General features: G+C 41.1%; 1 protein-coding gene across 2 annotated transcripts in view; it reads left to right on the top strand.

Annotated features, from left to right (window-relative positions):
• The first annotated feature begins 790 nt into the window (after window positions 1-790).
• The window catches only part of FRMPD4 (FERM and PDZ domain containing 4), a 631,692-nt gene continuing 611,636 nt past the window's right edge, over window positions 791-20,846 (top strand). Inside the window, exon 1 of one of the 2 annotated variants that reach the window (XM_075336517.1) lies at window positions 791-1,201. In XM_075336517.1, coding sequence (XP_075192632.1) covers window positions 1,161-1,201 — 41 coding nt within the window. In that variant the 5' untranslated portion in view covers window positions 791-1,160. The remainder of the gene's footprint in view (window positions 1,202-20,846) is intronic. The other variant, XM_075336515.1, reaches the window with a different exon arrangement.

Below are 20,846 nucleotides of genomic sequence, written 5' to 3' on the forward strand. Positions count from 1 at the left end.
TATATATGGTTATGTCCCCATGTGCTTTTTCCAAGGTACAGAAGTAAAGCTTGGGAAAGAGCATCATTCAGATGAGCGGTGTGGCCATTCCAATAGTTTGATGTGTCAAAATTCTTGAGCGCACCGTTGCCGGCAAAAAAGCCAGAAGAGAAAGAAAGACAGAAAGCCAAGAGCCGAACGCGATGTGCTCTTGAAGCTATATAATGGGACCACCCCTTTAATGCTTTTAATGGTTATTTGTATCATGTTATAGTATTGGTTTAAGCTGTGAGAATAGTATATTACTAGCAAAAAGCCCAGAAATCTCCTCTGTGAATCAACCTTATTCACTTTTAGTACTGAATTCCAGAATCTCAAATATATTACGTGAAGTAATGCTACTGCAGATAGGTCCTCCATTCATCTCTCTGTAAAAATCTACTAAACAGCTACTCTTCATTTAGGGACACTAGGACCTATGAATGCCTGCAATCATGTTTTATCTCCATTAATGATCATACTTGACATCATGCTTGATACTGTATTGTTTCCTGTTACTTTTGACCTTTTTATTTCTAGACAAGACCATGGTGACTTTTAAGGAAGACTGTTCTGAAACAGAATGCACAATGAGCCACGCACTGGCCTAATACAGGTGGGGAAAGGTTGGGTACCATCGATTGGTAAAGCTGCGGAGTGATGTTAGGGTGCTTGTAGAGCAGAAGGTAATAGTGAGCATTATGCAGAGGCAGGGGTGATTTACTGCATCTCTGAAGCTCTCCTTCCTCTGTTGCTGCTTCACTGCATGCACACTGGCTGCTCCTACCTCCTCCCTTTTTGTTTCTTTTTCACTGCCTGGAATCAGCAGTCTTCAGTGAAGAAAGCACAGCAAAGATGCTTAAAAGAGCGACGTGGACACAGGCTGAACAATGTAGAATAGCACACTGTAAATTAGACATGCAGCGAGGAGCCTGAAGACCAGATACTGTCATATTGACATTTCTGGCTGGATGCAAAAATAGAATCAATGCTCTTCCTGAGTGATTCATTCCCAAACTGCAGACCTAGGATGATACTGTGCTGCATTCTGATGTAGAAGACATCCAATATTTGTCAAACCTGTGATAACAGCAGGATGTTGCTTGCCTGAAAGAAGGGGAGAAAAGAGCACAGCTGCATGCATGGATGTGTTTGGCTTTGCAAAGATTGCTAAGCTATCCAGGTAAGTTTACCTCTGTCACATTGCATGGATGGGGAGCATGTGTGACCACCGCTACTGTACCTCCTTAAAGAGGGGGAGGGGGTGTAAGCTAAGGCATGCAATCTGCAGGCACAGGACAACCATTGTAACAATCCAGCAGATCAAAGTTGTCATCTCATTTACGTGACCTATTTCCTGAGAATCTGATTGTTGCATTTCTGCGACCCTTGGTACTTGTGAAAGCAATCGCTTTATGATGTTGTATGGAAGCTAGCCTCATTATGCTTTACTGTCTGGCATCTTCACTCTGGGTGGTGGTGGGGGGATATCGTTACAATGCTGGTAACAATGGACATGTCGAGAGATCAGACTGTGCTATACCACTGGTTGCTATGAATATATAATATGTTACATTATCTATTACATCTCATGTATAGAAATACTGTGATAGATAATAAATGATTGACAGATCGATGATTGATATAATTCATACATAATCGGATATAAAATAGATTGATAGACAGATTCCAGCTGATGTAATGTAGAGAAATTACTTTACTCGATACTTGTTCAGGCCTTGATCAATATGGCAAACATCTATATAGTTAAGGTTAGCTCATTGGAAAAGCACAGTCTTCATATCAATTTAATTAGGATTAAAATATCAGAGTAATCTTCTTGTTTTCTGCCATACCTCTACAAAGACATCTTTTCTTAATGTCTTATTTTGCAACAGTTGCTACAAGGTAATTCCGGAAGAATAAACAGTACCGGCCTATTTTTCTTTTTATAGTGTTATTGTGTGTACTCATGTACAGTTAGATTACTGGTTAAAAGTACTGTGTTTGTAAAGAGGGATATTTGTAACCTAACTTTTGCTCATAACTGTTATTAATATTAGGAAAGCTTGGCGCTAGAATTGTGAATTACTGGAAAATAAAATCAGAAGAGTTTTCATTTTGTGCACACTTTTCCTAAACTGTCCAATATTCATAATGTGACCCCGATACCACTAACTCAGCACACCATCAACCTAAGTGCTATTGACAAAGAACCTTTTAGAATACCATTGTATCCACAGTAGACGTTATTTGGTACAATGTAATTCTATGTATGTTGTATCTGTATTATTTGCATAATGTACAGTAGAGTTATTTAAAGGAAAGTTTGGTGATGTCATTAAAATTTTTGGTAAAAATATTTTCTTTGGACATTTTAATAAAACAATGAAATAATGATATAGTTTGATAAGTCACATGTTATAAACTTTTGATTATATTATGTACTCACTAGTTTTAATTCTGTTAGGCGTTTTTCAATACTTTACCACGCTTCAGTTAATCTGCAATGGTTATTAAACTAAATAATGTTACATTAATATTAGGGATGATCAAATCTCACAAATATTCGGCAATATTCGGCTTTGAGAATATTCGACGAATAGGTCACCGCTATGCGAATATTCGATGCGCAATGTAAGTCTATGGGAAGCCCGAATAGTTGCTATTCGGCAACTATTCCGGTTTCCTATGGAGTTACATTGCGCATCGAATATTCGCAAATAGTCGAATAGCGGTGACCTAGTCGACGAATACGGGCATAGACGAATATTTGAGGTATTCGATCATCCCTAATTAATATCTAAGAATATATTATTTTTCAATCCCCTTGGACACATTTTCTCAACAGCATGATTGTCTTATAAAGAACCTTAAAAGATAAAATAAGAAGTTAATATCACTCCATGGGAAATGCATTTAATTATTTGTATGCAAAGATTGTAGGTCTGTGTAGTTCACTCTTCAATGCCTAGTAAGATATGATTTTGACAGTCTCGCAATCAGTTATTAAAAGGACACTAATTAAATTCATCATCTGAGGCTATGCAATTACTCCTGAACCTATCAAAACTGCATTTTTTTTAAATGTTGTTCTGACAAGTGGGGAATAAAAGTGCTTTACTTGCAGGATTTCCTGATTTCTACATGGATAATCTTCCTAAAGGATTTAGCTCTGATCACAACATTTATGAAGAAGGGCTTCCAATTCCAGTATTGCAGATAGTACTTGTCTATATTCCTCCATATCTGATCATCAACACTCTGCACATAGCAAATATTTGATCATAGACAAGTTTTATCAAAGAAAACCTTCATAGAATGCTTTCCCATAACTTTTAGAAGTTAGGCCATGGTCAGATTATTGGATCAAACATTTGAGCAGGATTTTTCTTTTTTAAATTCATAATTACATTGGGGACATTGTAATTCTCCTCATGTTTTGCTGTGACAAAAACTGACATTTATATGTAGAAATTATGTAAAGCAAATTTTAAACATATTGACAGTGGCATGTATTAAGCCTGCTTTACACATTGCAATTTCGCATATGATATCGTATGCGATTTGCAACGCCCCCATCGTATGTGTGGCACGTTCAATTTGTTGAACGTGCCGCACATACGATTAACCCCCGTCACACATACTTACCTTCCATACGACCTCAACGTGGGCGTCGAAATGTCCACTTCCTGGAGTGGGAGGGACGTTCGGCATCACATCGACGTCACGCGGCAGCCAGCCAATAGAAGCGGAGGGGTGGAGCTGAGCGGGACGTAAACATCCCGCCCACCTCCTTCCTTCCGCATTACCGGCCGGGAGCCGCAGGACGTATGTAAGATCTGTTCATCGTTCCTGGGGTGTCACACACCGCGATGTGTGCTACCCAGGGTACGATGAATAACCTGACATACAATTCATGAGGAATGTACGACGTGCGTGCGATGAACGTTTTACCCTTCAATCACAATCGCACGTAGCAGTTACACACTGCAATGTAACTTACAATGCTTGATGTGCGTCACTTACGACGTGACCCTGCCGACACATTGTAAGATACATTGCAGCATGTAAAGCGGGCTTATCCCTGCTAAATTTTAGCATTTTGTCCAATTCCGGATTAACTGCTAGAAAAGCCTAGATCTGAAGAAAAAAAACATATTTGCAAAGCTAGGATATTTTAATTCCAGTTTTTCTATAGTAGTGCTGCTAATAATAATAGTAATATTAGTCTAATATTGTCTGAACACGCCGATATTGACAAATTCGACTGACAATTTAATGTGTATGGGGTTGATGGCCGACAAATGGGTCAAAAAGATGTCGATTGTGAATGTCCGATTTTTATACTGCAGATCAGATTTTTCCCAATAAGATAAGCCACCAGATGATGTGTCAATTGGAAGCTTTATCATACAGAATACTGGAGCGCTGAGGCGAAAGAGCGCTCCTCTGTATGGGAGTGAGCATAGTTCAACTTTCAGCCATCTAATGTGTATGGCCAACCTAAGGCCTCCTTCACCCATTTGTGTAAAACACTAACATTTTGCATGGTCCGTGGTGAAGGTACATATTTGTGTGTGCATGTGTCCGAGTGTGTGTTTTATGTGTGCTGTCCCTGTGCTATCCGTGTGACATCCGGATAGCACATGGACAATATGAGCCGGTATACTTACCTGTTCCTGGAGGTGCTGTCTCCCATGCTGCTGTTACTTCTGGGTCTGCGGTGAGTGCAGTGAATATGCATGAGCATAATGAGCAGGACATAGAAGTAACAGCAGAGGCAGAGACAGCATCGCAGTAGACAGGGAAGTATAAAAATTCTTTATTTTTGTCACCTGTGTTTTCTTCGGTACATGTTACAATGATGTTACATGGATCCCATCCGTATGCGGTCCGTGTGACACCCATGCTGCCAGCAGAAAACGAACATGTTGCCATGTGGAACACACAGACGACACGTCTGCTCCACACGGACACATGGTCCATGTCAAAAGACGAACGTGTGCGCAGACCCATTGATTTTAATGGGTCTACATGGGTCTGTGCCTCCAGTACATGTGAAAACAGACAACACGTACAGAAGACACAGATGTCTGAATGAGGCCTAATACTAAGATGTCTCATCCAGCAATTACCTGTAGCAAGTCCAATGCATATTTTTAAAGAGGCTGCACTTAAATTTCTGCAGTGGATATGCTGTTGAGTGCAGTAGATGAAGCTAATCCATTGAAACAATGGCAGAAACAAATTTGCTTGGGTTTTCTTAAGGGCATATAAAGGGGGCTTCAAAAACCCCACTCACATGCATTAGATGCGGAATATTGACAGAACTTAGATGCTGGAACAATATTATCAATGTTCATCAAATCTGTGAAAAGTGAATATAGACTATTCTGATATCAATTGGAATAACAGTGACTTTTTTAAGTTATGCTAAGCACTGAGACAAGAGGTTCCTCATCCTAGATTACACAGCAAATATATTGATCTAAACATATTGAATAAAACAGTTTTGCATTACCTAGAAAACCAATATTTCTTTGGCAAAACATGGGCTTATTGGATGGTTGTGGCCAAGGACACCTAAAAAATCTACACTAATGAAACATTAACAAGCATATACCAGAATTATACAATGTACTATTTAGGGATTTTAGTGTCTTATATCTCTGCCTTTTTGAGCACTAATTTATTTACTTTATAAATCAATTCTACAGGGTGGGCCATAACAGAGTTTTTGGGACCCTAACAATTCAGAGAACTGTATTATTGAGCACCAGTGTAAGATATATTAAATAGAATGTCGCCAAATTCCTATATATACATTTATTTTATGATTCACAGATAAAAAAAAAATAAAATCTGAAAAACCAAGGATCTTGACCTATTTGCATATACCAAATGGCCCATTGGAAATATACAGGCCACCAGCCAACAAGATGCAACATCGCTCTCTATCCGGAAGCTCTGCTATGTGCTACTGTATAGAGATACATAGATCTTACAATGGACAATTTTAATATGCTTTTGAGTGAGGTCACCATTGATAGCTTTGAATGTAATGACTGTGATCCACTATTTTACCAATATTCATTACTATTTACTAGCTCCATTGGTGTGATCCATGGTTATCTACAGAGCTTGTTCTCCAATGATAGCTAGTAGTGATGGGGGAACCCGAACTGTAAAGTTAGGGGTTCGTACCGAACACATGGTGTTCTTGCACATGATCCTAAACATGAGCTTTCTGGGAAGTTCATGTTAGAGTTCAGGTCCAGTTCAGTCCAGGGGCTGTAAAAAAACACATTACTAAAAAACATTATGATTATACTTACAGGTCCCGCAACACATCCTGCAGACTCTGTCTCCCAGCCGCTTCTGTTTCCACGTCCAATCATTTCTGTGCCACTGGTAACCAAAACTGACTTACAGAACGTGCCATGATGTCATAGCCATGTGACCAGTCTGGTGTGAATGTTGTGCAGACATTGGGTTAGACAGGTCACATGGCTATGATGACATGGCAGGTCCTGTTAACTTCTGGGGGTATGCACTGCACTACTTGTCACTCGGCAGTCTTCAGCTGTTTTCAGCCAAGTTCATGGTGACCTCATGGTTCACCTGAGTCCATGGCTCATGGACTCAATTGAACTTTGATTGTCACTGTGCGAGTCTCGCATCGCATCACCCGATATGGCCGCATACTCTCCTGAGTCCTGACAGGAGCGGTCAGCTGCATGTATTTCCATACAGCTGAGGTGCTTGTGTCCGGAGAGTGTTAAGCAGGCTTTACACACTGCAATATCGGTCCCGATATCTCTAGTGTGGGTACCCGCCCCCATCTGTTGCGCGACACGGGCAAATCGCTGCCCGTGCCGCAAAAGATCGCCCAGACCCGTCACACATACTTACCTGCCCGGCGACGTCGCTGTGACCGGCGAACCGCCTCCTTTCTAAGGGGGCGGTCCGTGCGGCGTCACAGCGACGTCACTGAGCGGCTGCCCAATAGAAGCGGAGGGGCGGAGATGAGCGGGACGTAACATCCCGCCCACCTCCTTCCTTCCGCATTGTGGCCGGGAGGCAGGTAAGGAGAGCTTCCTCGTTCCTGCGGTGTCACATGGAGCGATGTGTGCTGCCGCAGGAACGAGGAACAACCTTGTTACTGCTGCAGTAACGATATTTGAGAATGGACCCCCATGTCACCGATGAGCGATTTTGCACTCTTTTTACAACGATGTAAAGTCGCTCATCGGTGTCACACGCAACGGCATCGCTAATGCGGCCGGATGTGCGTCACCAATTCCGTGACCCCAACAAGTTTGCATTAGCGATGTCGTAGCGTGTAAAGCCCCCTTTAGTCCGTGCCAGGGGCTGCCAATGCGAGACTGCACGAGTCATACGTAAGTTGCATTCCGGCGTCAGTATCGCCTGCTTCTCACTCTGTATAGATGCTGTCTGCACAGTGTGATGAAGCAGAGCTGACAATGCTCTACCTGTGGACTATGTCAGACTAAGGATTTTTTTATAATAAAAATGGAGTCTCTAAATGTTTTTTGTTTTATTTCTAATAAAAAAAATTCTCTGTGTTGTGTTTTTTTCACTGTTTACTTGAAATTTATGGTGGCCATGTCTAATTTGGCACGACACCATGAATTTCGGGATTAGTACCAGCTGAGAATCCAAAGCTGGTTTTAACCCCTTTATTACCCAGCATGTCACCGCCATCAGGGCCACTGAATAAGCCGAGTAAAACTCCTGGATATGGCGCTAAGAAACAATGCGCCATTTGCAGGGGCAGTTTTTAACGTGATGGGCCCAGAACGCTTGGGCCTTACCATGCTGAGAATCCCAGACCCCAGCTGCCTGGTTTTACCTGACTGGCGATCAAAATACGGCAGGAGCCCACACATTTTTTTTTAATAATTTTTTTAATTAATTAAAAAAAAATAATAGGCTTCTTGTATTTTGATTGCCAGCCAAGGTAAATTCAGGCAGATAGGGGTGTCAGCCCTTAGCCATCCGCTTTATCTGCGCTGATAATCAAAAATACTGCGGAGCGCTATGTCATTTTTTTATTTATTTAATTATTTATTTTTACCCTACTATATGTGTATAGATGCTAGAATGTATGGGCTTAGTTCAGGTTACTCCAACAGCCAATCACAGACGCCCACTCTGTGACAGCATCTGTGATTGTGTTATTTTAACAGTAAAATAAAACAACAACACAGAGAAAAAATATTTTATTAGAAAAAAACAGAAGACATTTAAGACTCCATCTATATTATCCAAAATAAACCCCTCCGACGTAGTCCAAAGGCGGGCGAACAGCTTCAGCTCTGCTACATCTGCGGAGGAGACAAACATATGTCTGCTCACACAGACTCAGCTGAAAGCAGTCAGAGACTTCACCCAAGTGCATAGCTGAGTCGGTCAGCTGTGCCCCATGTAGTGTACACTGACACTACAGGACCTTGCATGGCATCAAAGCCATGTGAACAGTCTGTAACCAACGAGGTAATAAAACATTCACACCTGACTGGTCACATGGCTATGACCTCACAGAAAGTCCTTTAGTCTGTGCTAGTTACCGGGAGGGCACAGCAATGATTGGACCCAAAAGCAGATGCGGATGGGAGACAGTTGGCAGGACGTGTCTTAGGACCTGTAAGTATAATGACAATGTATATTATTAGCTATACTCTTTATTTTACAGGCCCCTCCACCTCATCCCATAACTGTAAAGTACAATTTCGGTGTTCGGACTCAAGTTCAGAACCCGAACTAGAACTTTACAAAACGTTCAGGCGAGGCTCCCGACCCGAACATCGGGGGGTTCGCCCATCACTAATAGCTAGCACAGCTAAGCATAAATAAACTGAGCTGTGCTACAACACAGCTGTCAGAGCAATGAGGATGCCATGCAGAGTTGGCAACTTAACTTTTTATTTTTCTGAAGGGCTTATCAAAAAATCCAGGACAGACAATAGTTTTTACAGACTCATTGTAAAACTATAACAAATAATTATGATTGTAAATGATACATTCCTACAGTCCTTAAAGACATCAGCTGCATTTACTGTAAACTGTAAAATAATGATAATTATAGTAAAAATGTTTTGTGTAAGTTTCTTCTGCTTCTAAAAAATTAAGGTCGCTGTAAATTGTTTTTATGAAAAGGGCAAAAAAAAGTGCCTTATTTTTACAGACTGTACTGGAATGTCAGGACGGTTGGCAACCCAGATGCCATGGGAGGTTCTGGGTATGTTTTATAAGACATAGTAATAGGTTTTTGCACCTTTTTTTTTTAAACTAGAGAGGGACATAAGGTGCAAATGCAGATGGAATAAGTGGCAACTTCTGCATAACATCTGACAGCAAGGCCTAGATATGCTTTCTTAAGCCTGCTTTACACGTTGCAATTAGTTGTACAATCGCATTTGCGATGTGACACGCCCAGGTCGCATATGGGATCTTATGAGATCGCACGTAGGTCGTTCATTTGCTGTCACACGAGCATTAGTAGTCTATGTTAAATTGATCAATTTTGTGTGCAATCTTTCAGATCATGTGTTCTGTGACGTATGCATTGTGCACCCTTTTTTTTATTATTAACTTGCCAAGCGTGTGTAATGCGTAGGGGATCCGTTTTTACTATGTCATCTGACATTCAGCTCTGCTACATGGCGGCTGACAGCAGACACAGACAGCCATGTAGCAGAGATGAATGGCAGATGACAGCAGACACAGACAGAGCCGCACGATGAGAATGAAGTCGGATGAACTTCACCCGACTTCATTGTCATACCGCAGCTCTGTCTGTGTTGCGTCCTGATTAGCGGTCACCCGTGAAGGACTCACCGGTGACCGCTAATCTCCTGAGTGACTGAATTGAGCAGCCCTCTCTCATACTCACCGATCCCCGGCGCGGCGCTGCACAGCGTTCACACTGCTCTGGCTGCTCCTCCATGTCCGGCGTAATCCAGGATGGTCCAGCGTCGCTTCCAGCTCTGCTGCATGAAGGTGACTGGAGCAGCAGTAGACACCACCGCTCCTGTCACCTCCACACGGCAACTGAAGACAGCTGCGTGATCAGCTGAGCTGTCACTGAGGTTACTCGCGGCCACCGCTGGATCCAGATCCAGCGGTGGCCACGAGTAACCTCAGTGACAGCTCAGCTGATCACGCTACTCACCTCAGTTGCCGCGTGGAGGTAACAGGAGCGGCAGTGTCTTCTGCTGCTCCGGTCACCTTCATGCAGCAGAGCTGGAAGCGATGCTGGACCATCCTGGATTACGCCGGACATGGAGGGCTTTTCCGGGCTTATTATATTGGAGAACGAGGGAATTTGTTAGTGTTTTTTATTTCAAATAAAGGATTTTTCGGCTGTGTGTGTTTATTTTCTGTAACTTGCAGATTAATCATGGAAGGTATCTCGGGGAGACGCCTGCAATGGTTAATCTAGGATTTAGTGGCAGCTATGGGCTGCCATTAACTCTTTATTACCCCGATTGCCACCGCACCAGGGCAAATCGGGAAGAGCCGGGTACAGTCCCAAAACTGTCGCATCTATTGTATGCGGCAATTCTGGGCGGCTGCTGACTAATATTGTTAGGCTGGGGGGCTCCCCATAACGTGGAGCTCCCCATCCTGAGAATACCAGCCTTCAGCCGTATGGCTTTATCTGGCTGGTTTTAAAATTAGTGGGGACCGCACGCCGTTTTTTTTAATTATTTAATTATTTATTTCACTGCACAGTATAGACACACCCACCGGCTGCTCTGATTGGGTGCAGTGAGACACCTGTCACTCAGCGTGGGGGCGTGTCTGACTGCAACCAATCATAGGCGCCGGTGGGCGGGGTAAGCAGGGAGTACGAGATTGAATAATGAGCGGCCGGCTTTTTCAAAAGAGGAGAAGCCACCAGAGCAGTGTGAACGCCGTGCAATGCCGCGCCGGTGATCGGGGATGGTTCAGTATGAGAGAGGGGGGTAACTGACTGAGATGGACAGAGAGAGAGGGACAAAGATAGTGACCGACTGACAAAAGCAGCATGCTGCGATTTTTTTTCTCAGTCCGATCTGGACTGAGAAAAAAAAAAATCGCAAATGCGAGCCGAATCATTCACTAACATGTCCGATTCCAATGCGAGATTTTCTCGCATTGCTCTACTGCGAGAAACTCGCAAGGGAGAAGCCGGCCTGAAAGTTGTATTTGCAAAATCGTATGAGGGATGTCACACGTTTCAATTGACTAGGTACGTGCAACAAAACGTTCAATTCTAGACAAAGATACGATGTGTTTGCGATCACCGTTTTTGCGTTCAATCTTGATCGCACGTAGGTGTCACACGCAAATACGTCACGAACGATGCCGGATGTGCGTCACTTACAACTTGACCCCAACGACTGATTGTAAGATATATTGCAACGCGTAAAGCGGGCTTTAGACATGGTAATTGGATGCATCTGAGCAGGCTCGTTCGATAGTATTAGCACTACTACAAAACAGATCCAGTGTCAGTTGAGGGTTAAGAAAGTAGTAGGGGGTCATCATTATGGCTGTGATAGCTGCAAATCACTGCAGATTTAAACATAGGTTGCATTGGCCTTAATGATGAGCGAGTTTCAAAATACTCGGATTTGCGATACTCGTAACAAGTACTGTCTAATACTCTCATATTCGCTCCGAATAGTGTGTGCAATGCAAGTCAACAGGGAATACTCGCAATGTAACGATGAGTAACCCAAATGCCACACTTTTCGCTACTCGCACGAATAGTGCGGCATTCGGGTTACTCATTACATTGCGAGTATACCCCATTGACTTGCATTGTACTCGCTATTCGTAATGCATACGCGAGTATTTGATAGTACTCGTTACGAGTATTTCGATATTCACTCATCATTAATTGGCACATATAATTCATTCTGTATGTGTAGAATACCACATTATGTTCTTGGGAATAACCTTCTAAAGACATATTTATTTATTACAATTATCGGTGTTCTTTGCTGATTTCTAGGAAAACCCCAACACCAATTAATACCAGTTGATTTGGCCCCCCAAAAAAGCCAACATAAAACATTATTTGATTTCTTGTCGCTTATCAAATAGACGGCTGACCAAAAGTTTGGACACACCTTCTCATTCAAAGAGTTTTCTTTATTTTCAGGACTCTGAAAATTGTAGATTCACATTGTAGGCATCAAAACTATGAATTAAAACATGTGGAATGAAATACTTAAAAAAGTGTGAAACAACTGAAAATATGTCTTATATTCTAGGTTCTTCAAAGTAGCCATCTTTTGCTTTCATTACTACTTTGCACACTCTTGGCATTCTCTTGATGATCTTCAAGAGGTAGTCACCATAAATTGTTTTCCAACAGTCTTGAAGAAGATCCCATAGATGCTTAGCACTTGTTGGCCCTTTTACCTTCATTCTGTGGTCCAGCTCACCCCAAACCATCTCGGTTGGGTTCAGGTCTTGTGACTGTGGAGGCCAGGTCATCTGGCATAGCACCCCATCAATCTCCTTCTTAGTCAAATAGCCCTTACACAGCCTGGAGGTGTGTTTGGGGTCATTGTCCTGTTGAAAAATAAATGATGGTCCAACCAAACGCAAACCGGATGGAATAGCATGCCGCTGCAAGATGCTGTGGAAGCCATGCTGGTTCTGTATGCCTTCAATTTTGCATAAATCCTCAACACTGTCACCAGCAAAGCACCCCCACACCATCACACCTCCTCCTCCATGCTTCACGGTGGGAACCAGCCATGTAGAGTCCATGCGTTCACCTTTTCTACAAAGACACGGTGGTTGGATCCCAAGATCTCAAATTTGGACTCATCAGACCAAAGCACAGATTTCCGCTGGTCTAATAATGTTCCTTCCCTGTGTTCTTTAGCCCAAACAAGTCTCTTCTGCTTGTTGCCCGTCCATTGCAGTGGTTTCCTAGCAGCTATTTTACCATGAAGGCCTGCTGCCCAAATCTCCTCTTAATAGTTGTTCTAGAGATGAGAAGGTGTGTCCAAAATTTTGGTCTCTACTATATATATATATATATATATATATATATATATATATATATATATGTATATACGTAACATATAAACAGTATTTTGGGGTTAATGTTCTCTTCCAGACTATATTTGGAGCCAATCAGATAGTTGCATCCCTTATGGGATGAGGATAAGTATCTGTATCTTTCAGTATTGGAGACACCAATAATCCTGGCTAAATCCTCACATCCATTTTCTGAAATGCTGCCCCAGACTTACAAGGAAACTCCACCATTGTACAAAGCTGTCTCTAGATACTCATTATTGTACCCAAGCCTTCAGTGACAAAAATGGCATCTGTTACTTCATATTTCAAAATTTGACTCATTAGTTGAAAGCACCTTCAGACATTTGTCAGCAACCCAGTTCCTATGTTTTCCTGCATGAGTATGTTATTTTGCCTAGTTTGAGAAAGGTATGGGGTTTTTTTACCACAATTTTTCCATGAAGATAGCTTTTGATCATAATTCTCCAAACAGTAGATGGGAGTATCTGAGTCACTAGTTTTTGCCAATTCTGAGCTGATGGCATTGCTGGACATCTTCCATGTTTGAAAGGAAAATAGGCATGTGTGTTTCATCTACTGAACTAAGTTTCCTGGGCCCTTTTTTGTGTCTGTGGTTCCAAACATTGTCCATTTCTTGGTTCTTCTTAGATAAATAGCATATAGCATAAATAGCATATCTGGAAACCCAAGTCTGCTTTGAAATCTTTGGGAGAGACTTTGCTTATTCAATATTTCTACATTGTGTCTTGTTGCTGTGCTCAGTCTTGCAATGGTGTATGGCCTATGGCTTGAGAAAAGAATAAAGAGTTCTGGAAATGATGATGTGGCCTTCACAGGGCCGTGGATCTCAACATAATTGAGTATTTTTAGGGTTAAATGAATGTATAAATGTTTACAATTTACTAAAAAACACTTCATAGGATAACATTAGGTACAGAAGCAAAAAAGAGTGTAGTAGGTAGGAAATATACTCACCTGGTAAGCTGATGCTCGGGGCAGTGAGGCCTACAGAACATAAATGAATAGGAGTTGCTGACAGACCTCCTAATCCAAACTGCCTGCTGGAATTTGGCCTAGTAATGCAATAAAAGTAGGACAAAATAAAGGATACCTTTGGTATCAAACTGGTGAGAAGCACTATTCCCTTTATTGCTTCTTTTATTGGTCTAGGTATTCAACAAACAAAGCATAATCAGGTTAATATAACACTAATGTACCCAATATCAATGATTCTTGCCTCTTTGATACCAAAGGTATAACATTTTCTCCTGCTTATCCTGATATTCATGAGACGACAGAAGTATTTGCGTAAATGTATACGCATTTATGATCTATGTTAGATCTCCGAGATAATTGCAACAACCTTCTTACAGATTTCCTTCAAATCTGTGTGCAAGTCTACTTATATATAGAGGAATCAATTGCTTTTAACACCTTCATCTCTGTGCAATTTTCCATTTTTTCATTTTCATTCCCCCCCCCCCCTTATTCCAAGAGCCATACCTTTTTTTTCCAGTCAACATAGCCATATGAGGGCTTGGTTTTTGCAGGCCAAGTTTTACTTTTTGATGTAACCAATAATTCTCACGTATAGTATACTGGAAAAAGGGAAAAAATTCCAAGTGCGTTGAAATTGCAAATGTGTGCAATTCCATAATGTTTTTTTATTTTTACTTACCATGTTCACTCTATGGTAAAACTGACCTGGCAGTATAATTCTCCAGGTCAGGATGAATATGTATATACCAAACATGTATAGTTGTTTTTAATTTAAGTAGTGAATATCTTTTCCTAAATTTGTAAATAAAAAATGTTTTGCTTGTGTCGCCATATGCCATGACCCAACTCGTTTTCATTCTTCAGGATCTGGGGCTGAATGAGGGCTTATTTTTGCGTCCCGAGCTGATGGTTTTAATGGGGTATATACAATATTTTGATTGCTTCTTAATGCATGGCATTGCAATGTTGCAGGAACCCCAAAAATTTAATTCTGGCTTTTTGATTTTTTTCTCATTACACCATGTACCGATTGGATGAATTTATTTTAGATATTGATAGATCAGCCATTTCTTAAAGCATTGATAACAAATTTTATTTTTAATGGGGCAAAAGGAGGGTGATATGAACTTTCGTGGAGGGGGCAAATTTTCGAATTTTTTTTTACTCTTCTTACTAGACCCCTTAGGGGACTTGAAGCCAGAATTTTCTGATCACCTGTGCTATATAACATACTGCATCAAATGGCGCGTGTTAAGTAACGCTGTCGGAGATTGACAGTAGGATCTAACTGGTTAACAGACACAGGCAGAACTCCAATCCACCCACGGTTGTTGGAGGTGCAAGATGGCTGATTAAATCAGTTATCATGTGCAGGGAATGATACAGGAACAGCATGCCAGCCCGGATTAAAGGCAGGGACATGACTTTTGACATACCTGTATGCCAAAATTCATGAAAAGGTTCAGGCAAAGGAATATCACACTAACTATTGACTTGGTCTTTCTATTCTGTTCATTAATTTTGCAATTTTTTAATTGATAAAAGTAAATTATTAACAATTCTATTTTATAAAGCATTCTTACTTTTATACTTTACTATTCTGTATATTCCCCCCCACACACACATATATTGATGTATACATATTATTCCCTGAATAATATGTATACATCAATATAGCACCATTATATGAACCATATACATAAATATACAATATCTAAAAAGACACATAACCATGTTTTTCTAACTTTCTGACATGAAATCAGAATAAACCTTTCCCATTTTAGGTCAGTTAGGATTATCAAAGTTATATTTGCTAAATTTCCTTTTTAGGAAATCAATTCGGATTACCACAATTATTTATATTTACCAAATGTCAGAATAATGAAAGAGAAAGAATGTTTTAAAGCATTTTTATGCCTTTCTGCAAGGTCAAAAGAGTACACTCAGAGTACTATGTCTTTATACAATATGGGACAGATCATTTGATGATGTCATGTATTTGGAAGCTTCTGGTAGGTTTATTGGCAACATCAATCAAGTTAATTAAAGACACACCTGTGGATGTATTTTAATGCACACCTGAAACACACAGCTTCTTTGTGTAGCATCCCGGGAAAGTCAAAAGAAATCAGCAAAGATCTCAGGAAGAAAATTGTTGATTTGCACAAGTCTGGCTCATCCTTGTGTGCAATTTCCAGATACCTGATGGTGCCTTGTTCATCTGTACAAACAATTGTATGCAAGTAAAAACAAGATCGGAATGTCCAGCCATAATACTGTTCAGGAAGGAGACAGGTTCTGTGTACCAGAAATATATATCTACATAAATTTATATCATCAGAAAAAAACTGTATACATAAATAGTTATTACAACTGAACATAGATATACACATAGACAAATGGTTTTACTCATACATACACACTCAGACAGATGCACGCTCAGACAGTTTTACACGTACACTCATACTTACATGCACATGTATACACAGTGGATAAAAGAGTTTACACACCAATAAAAATGCCAAGTTTTTGTCATGTCAACATTATACAGCTTTGTCACCCACAATCTGTACAAATCCATTGAAAATCAAATGGAAATCATTTTAGGGGGAAAATAAAAATAAAAGATTAAAATAATGGTGTTCTGTAACCATGAACATTTTAGGTTAATTGGGGATGTTGTTGTGTTCAAAATTAGCCAATCACTACTAAACTCATGTTAAATAGTAGTCAGTAAGTACATAGCTGTGATCTTTTAAAGTGATTCTGTTTAACCCTATATAAGGTTTAGCTGTATTAGTAGGATTGTACTGACATTTTTTAGTTCCATTTTACATTAAAAGCCATGGTATGTAAACATGTTACAACATTGCAAGGGGAACTCATTGTTGAAGGTTACCAGTCGAGAGACGGGTGCAAAAATTTTGCCAAGGCAAAAGGTAGACCATGAAACACTGTGAAGATGGTCACAATGAAGAGGCTTATGTTTGGCACATCAGTTATGTTACTTAGAATTGGACATCCATCAAAAATTAATGAGAAGACAAGAAGAAAATTGATCCAGGAGACTGCCAGGAGGCCTAGAGCAATATTAAAGGATGGACAGGAATTTCTGGCAAGTACTGGTTGTGTTCTGCATGTGACATCAATCTCCTTTATTGCTGATATGTCTGGTCTATGGGGTAGGTTGGCAAGACAGAAGTATTTTCTTGCAATGTAAAACAACCAAGGTTGGCTATGATTTGTGAAAAACATCATCATGTTTTTCAAAAGTATGTAGCAAAATGAGATATGGTCTTATGACACCAATTTTGAACATTTTGACTAGAATTTCAATAGGTATGGTTTGCACAAAGCAATCACTGTGCATCACCAAAGCAACATCATACCCACAGTGAAGCGCGGTTGAGGCAACATTATGCTGCTTTGGTGCTGTTTTCATAAGCTGCTATCAAGCCATTTTGTTGCAAAAAATATGTCAATTTTGGAACAAAAACCTTAATGTTTCCGCTAAAGAGCTGAAGATAGAATCATTGACATGCTAAAAAGTGAAGCCTAAGCATAGCTTCAAACCAACAAATGAATAGATATGCTAGAAGATGATCAAAGTTTAGTAATGGTTCAGCCAAAGTTCATACCTAAAGACGGCTGTGCCGAGGAGAGTCCCTCGCAAATGTAAAAGATTTGGAGCACTACTACATGTAAGAGTGGGCAAAGAGTGCCACTTTTTAGATTTACCATGATGATTGACTCCTACCAAAAAAAGACTGAATGCTGTCATGAAATTAAAGGGTACTTCAAAAATGTATTAGTTTAAGGGCATCCATATTTGCGGTGCTGGATGTTGATCTCCCTAAGGTCAACCATCCTTACCTATATAGTCTTCTACTAGGCATTGCTCCCACGAGCCAGTTTCCTACTCCACACTGATGAGGGGCAAATACCCCGAAACAGCTGTTTGTGGATGGATACCATGTTTTGGCATAGGTGGTTTCCTTGACTGGAGACTGCCCTTCCCGTGGTTTTTCCTTCCCGGTGAAAGACCTGGCTAGTTACCTGCCAGCGTTGAGAAACATGTGATGGTGTCTCTGCGGCTTCCTTGTTTTGCATATTTCCCAGGGGGCATTGCTCTAGAATCACTGCGTTGAGAAAACACATGATGGTGCTCCGCGGTGCTGGATGTTGATCTCCCTAACCATCCTCACCTATATATATATATATATATATATATATGTGTGTGTGTGTGTCAAGAGACATCAATCTGAATAAGGGCAGAGAGTGGCTGGGTCCCAACTGGACACACAGCCATGGGAAGCACTAGATGAAATGCCCAACTCACTAAGAAGTGAGCCACACCCTATTTGTACTAAGTACAAGAGACTAAAAAAACAGGAAAAGTGAGCTGGAGTATGAGTTGGTGTACATGCAGCTTGTAAGCTCATGTTCACACTGGCCATAAGACATAAAAAAACAAAGATGAAAATAATATAAACATTACATAAACCCTGCTGTAATAAAAGCATAATGCATATAAATGAGCATAGGGTACTTAATAAACACTTTTTTTGATCAAAAAGGTGTAAAGACATCCCACTGCGACAAGGTGTACCCAATCGGGACAGTACCTATACGCTCTAATATTAAACCCTCACCATGTGTCAATAGACATCAATGTGAATAAGGGCAGAGAATCTGTCAGCATAATTTCATACCTTCCCTAAACTATTGAATGTAACTTTCAAAGACAAGTCTAGCAATGCCTTTACATTGCCAGTCTGTTCCTCCATTACTGAGAAATCCGATTTGAATTAATATGCAAATGAGGCTTTAAATCTCCGGCTTTACTGAAATCCTCTATACTATATGACTTCAGGCAAAAGAGCCATCAATCAAGCAGAAGGAGGCAGCACTGGGCAGGGAACAGAGCTGTAGTGACCGAGGCTTCAGATCTACATCCTCATTTGCATAAAAATTGAAATGCTGATTTTTCATTAACAGAGGAGGAATAGATTGGCAATGTTAAGGTATTGCTACACTTGTTTTTGAAAGTTACATGCAATAGTTTAGGGGAGGTGTGAAATGTTGCTGACAGATTACTTTGAAATAATGACATGATGTTATTAGGGGACTTTTTATTCTAACACTTTAAGAAGATACATGTATATGATGATATAAGTTTATAGTAACAGTCAGAATCAGACTGGCTTCCGGAGGAACCGCCAGTAATACTAGTCCTTGCTGCGGTTACCTGCATTGAACTCCGGAGATCTCACCTGAGCTCCGGAGTGCAGCCTGGACTGAACTCAGGGTTTGCAGGACTGAACTGCGAGCGTCTAATAATTCCCTGGTGATTGAGGTTCAGTTCATGTCACAGATACGGACAGGCTGGGCTGAACTCCGGAGCTCAGGCGAGAGCTCCAGAGTTCAATGGAGGTAACCGCAGCCAGGACTGGTATTACTGGCGGTTCCTCCGGTAGCCAGTCCGACACTGGTGACAGTTGATATTTAGATGTTGCCATTACAACCAGCAAATTAAACCATGTATATTCAATCTGTGCAGATCAATCCTAACGTTTGTCCTTTACTAGGAAAAAATGTTATTTTAATTTTAATTTTGTAAATCAATAGTACACATGAAAATAAGCAACTTTGTAATATATCTTATCAGACAAATTTGCTTCTCTTTCTGCCAGAATTCATCAGTCATTATCAAAACTCTCAATTCTGAGGTAAAATCTGTTTTCAGTGAAGACTTTCCATTAGTGAGATAGGAGAAGGCAGCTATTACGGATGAGAGTCTATGTAGATAGAAGAGAGAGGAGGGGGAGGAGCTCTGGCTACTGCTTCTACCTCTAACTCTGGCTCCTCCTTCTGATTCTAGCTCCTCCTTCCTCCCATCATCATGGAATCTTATCACTATCTGCCATCTTTTACTTCAGAATTGAGCATTTTGATAATAACTAATCAATTCTGGCAGAGAAATAAGCAGATTTCTCTAAGATATAATACAAACTTGCTTATTGTCATGTGCACTTTCAATTTATGAGATAAAAATTAAAATAACGGTTATGCTTTAAGTATTTTCCATACTGTTATTCACAAGGGAAACTTTGCCTCAAGCTTCCCTCTCCTTGAATGTACAAGTAGTGTCCTTCTATCAAGTATAGCTAATAATACATCTTCATGTGAGATTTGTACTGTATTTTAAAGTAGTAATCTCAGCCATGTGAATCCTACTGAGACAGTTTTCTAATTGGAGATGTGAGTTTTTTTCCCCTTATTATACAAATCTATATATATAATTGCCTTATTCTGTCTGTCTGTCTGTCTGTCTGTCTGTCTGTCTGTCATGCTCCAAAATTGTGTCACGGTGACAGTGTCCTTACGGTGACACAAAGCTGATTGGCCGCTGGGCTCGCCATGGCCCCGCCCCCCCACACGGATTGGTTGCTCGCCCAGGCTGCGCCCCCACACGGATTGGCCAGCCGCTCGCCCAGGCTCCGCCCCCCCACAGATTGGCCTCTCGCCCCGGCACCCTGCAGGGATTGGCAACTCGGCCACGCCACGCCCCGCCCCCCTCACGCAATGCACGCTAGCTCTGGCCCCGCCCCCCGCACGCAGTCCCCGAACTGACACGGACGGAGAAACGACTCCTGGGTGAGTACTGTACCCGACCCCCCCGACCCTCCCCCCCACCCACGGGAGCCCACATCAGCGTACGCCGCCAGCCCAGCCGACACTTACCCTCGCATTGC

Source organism: Anomaloglossus baeobatrachus, chromosome 2, assembly GCF_048569485.1.
Source record: "Anomaloglossus baeobatrachus isolate aAnoBae1 chromosome 2, aAnoBae1.hap1, whole genome shotgun sequence".
Classification (NCBI taxonomy): Eukaryota; Metazoa; Chordata; class Amphibia; order Anura; family Aromobatidae; genus Anomaloglossus; species Anomaloglossus baeobatrachus.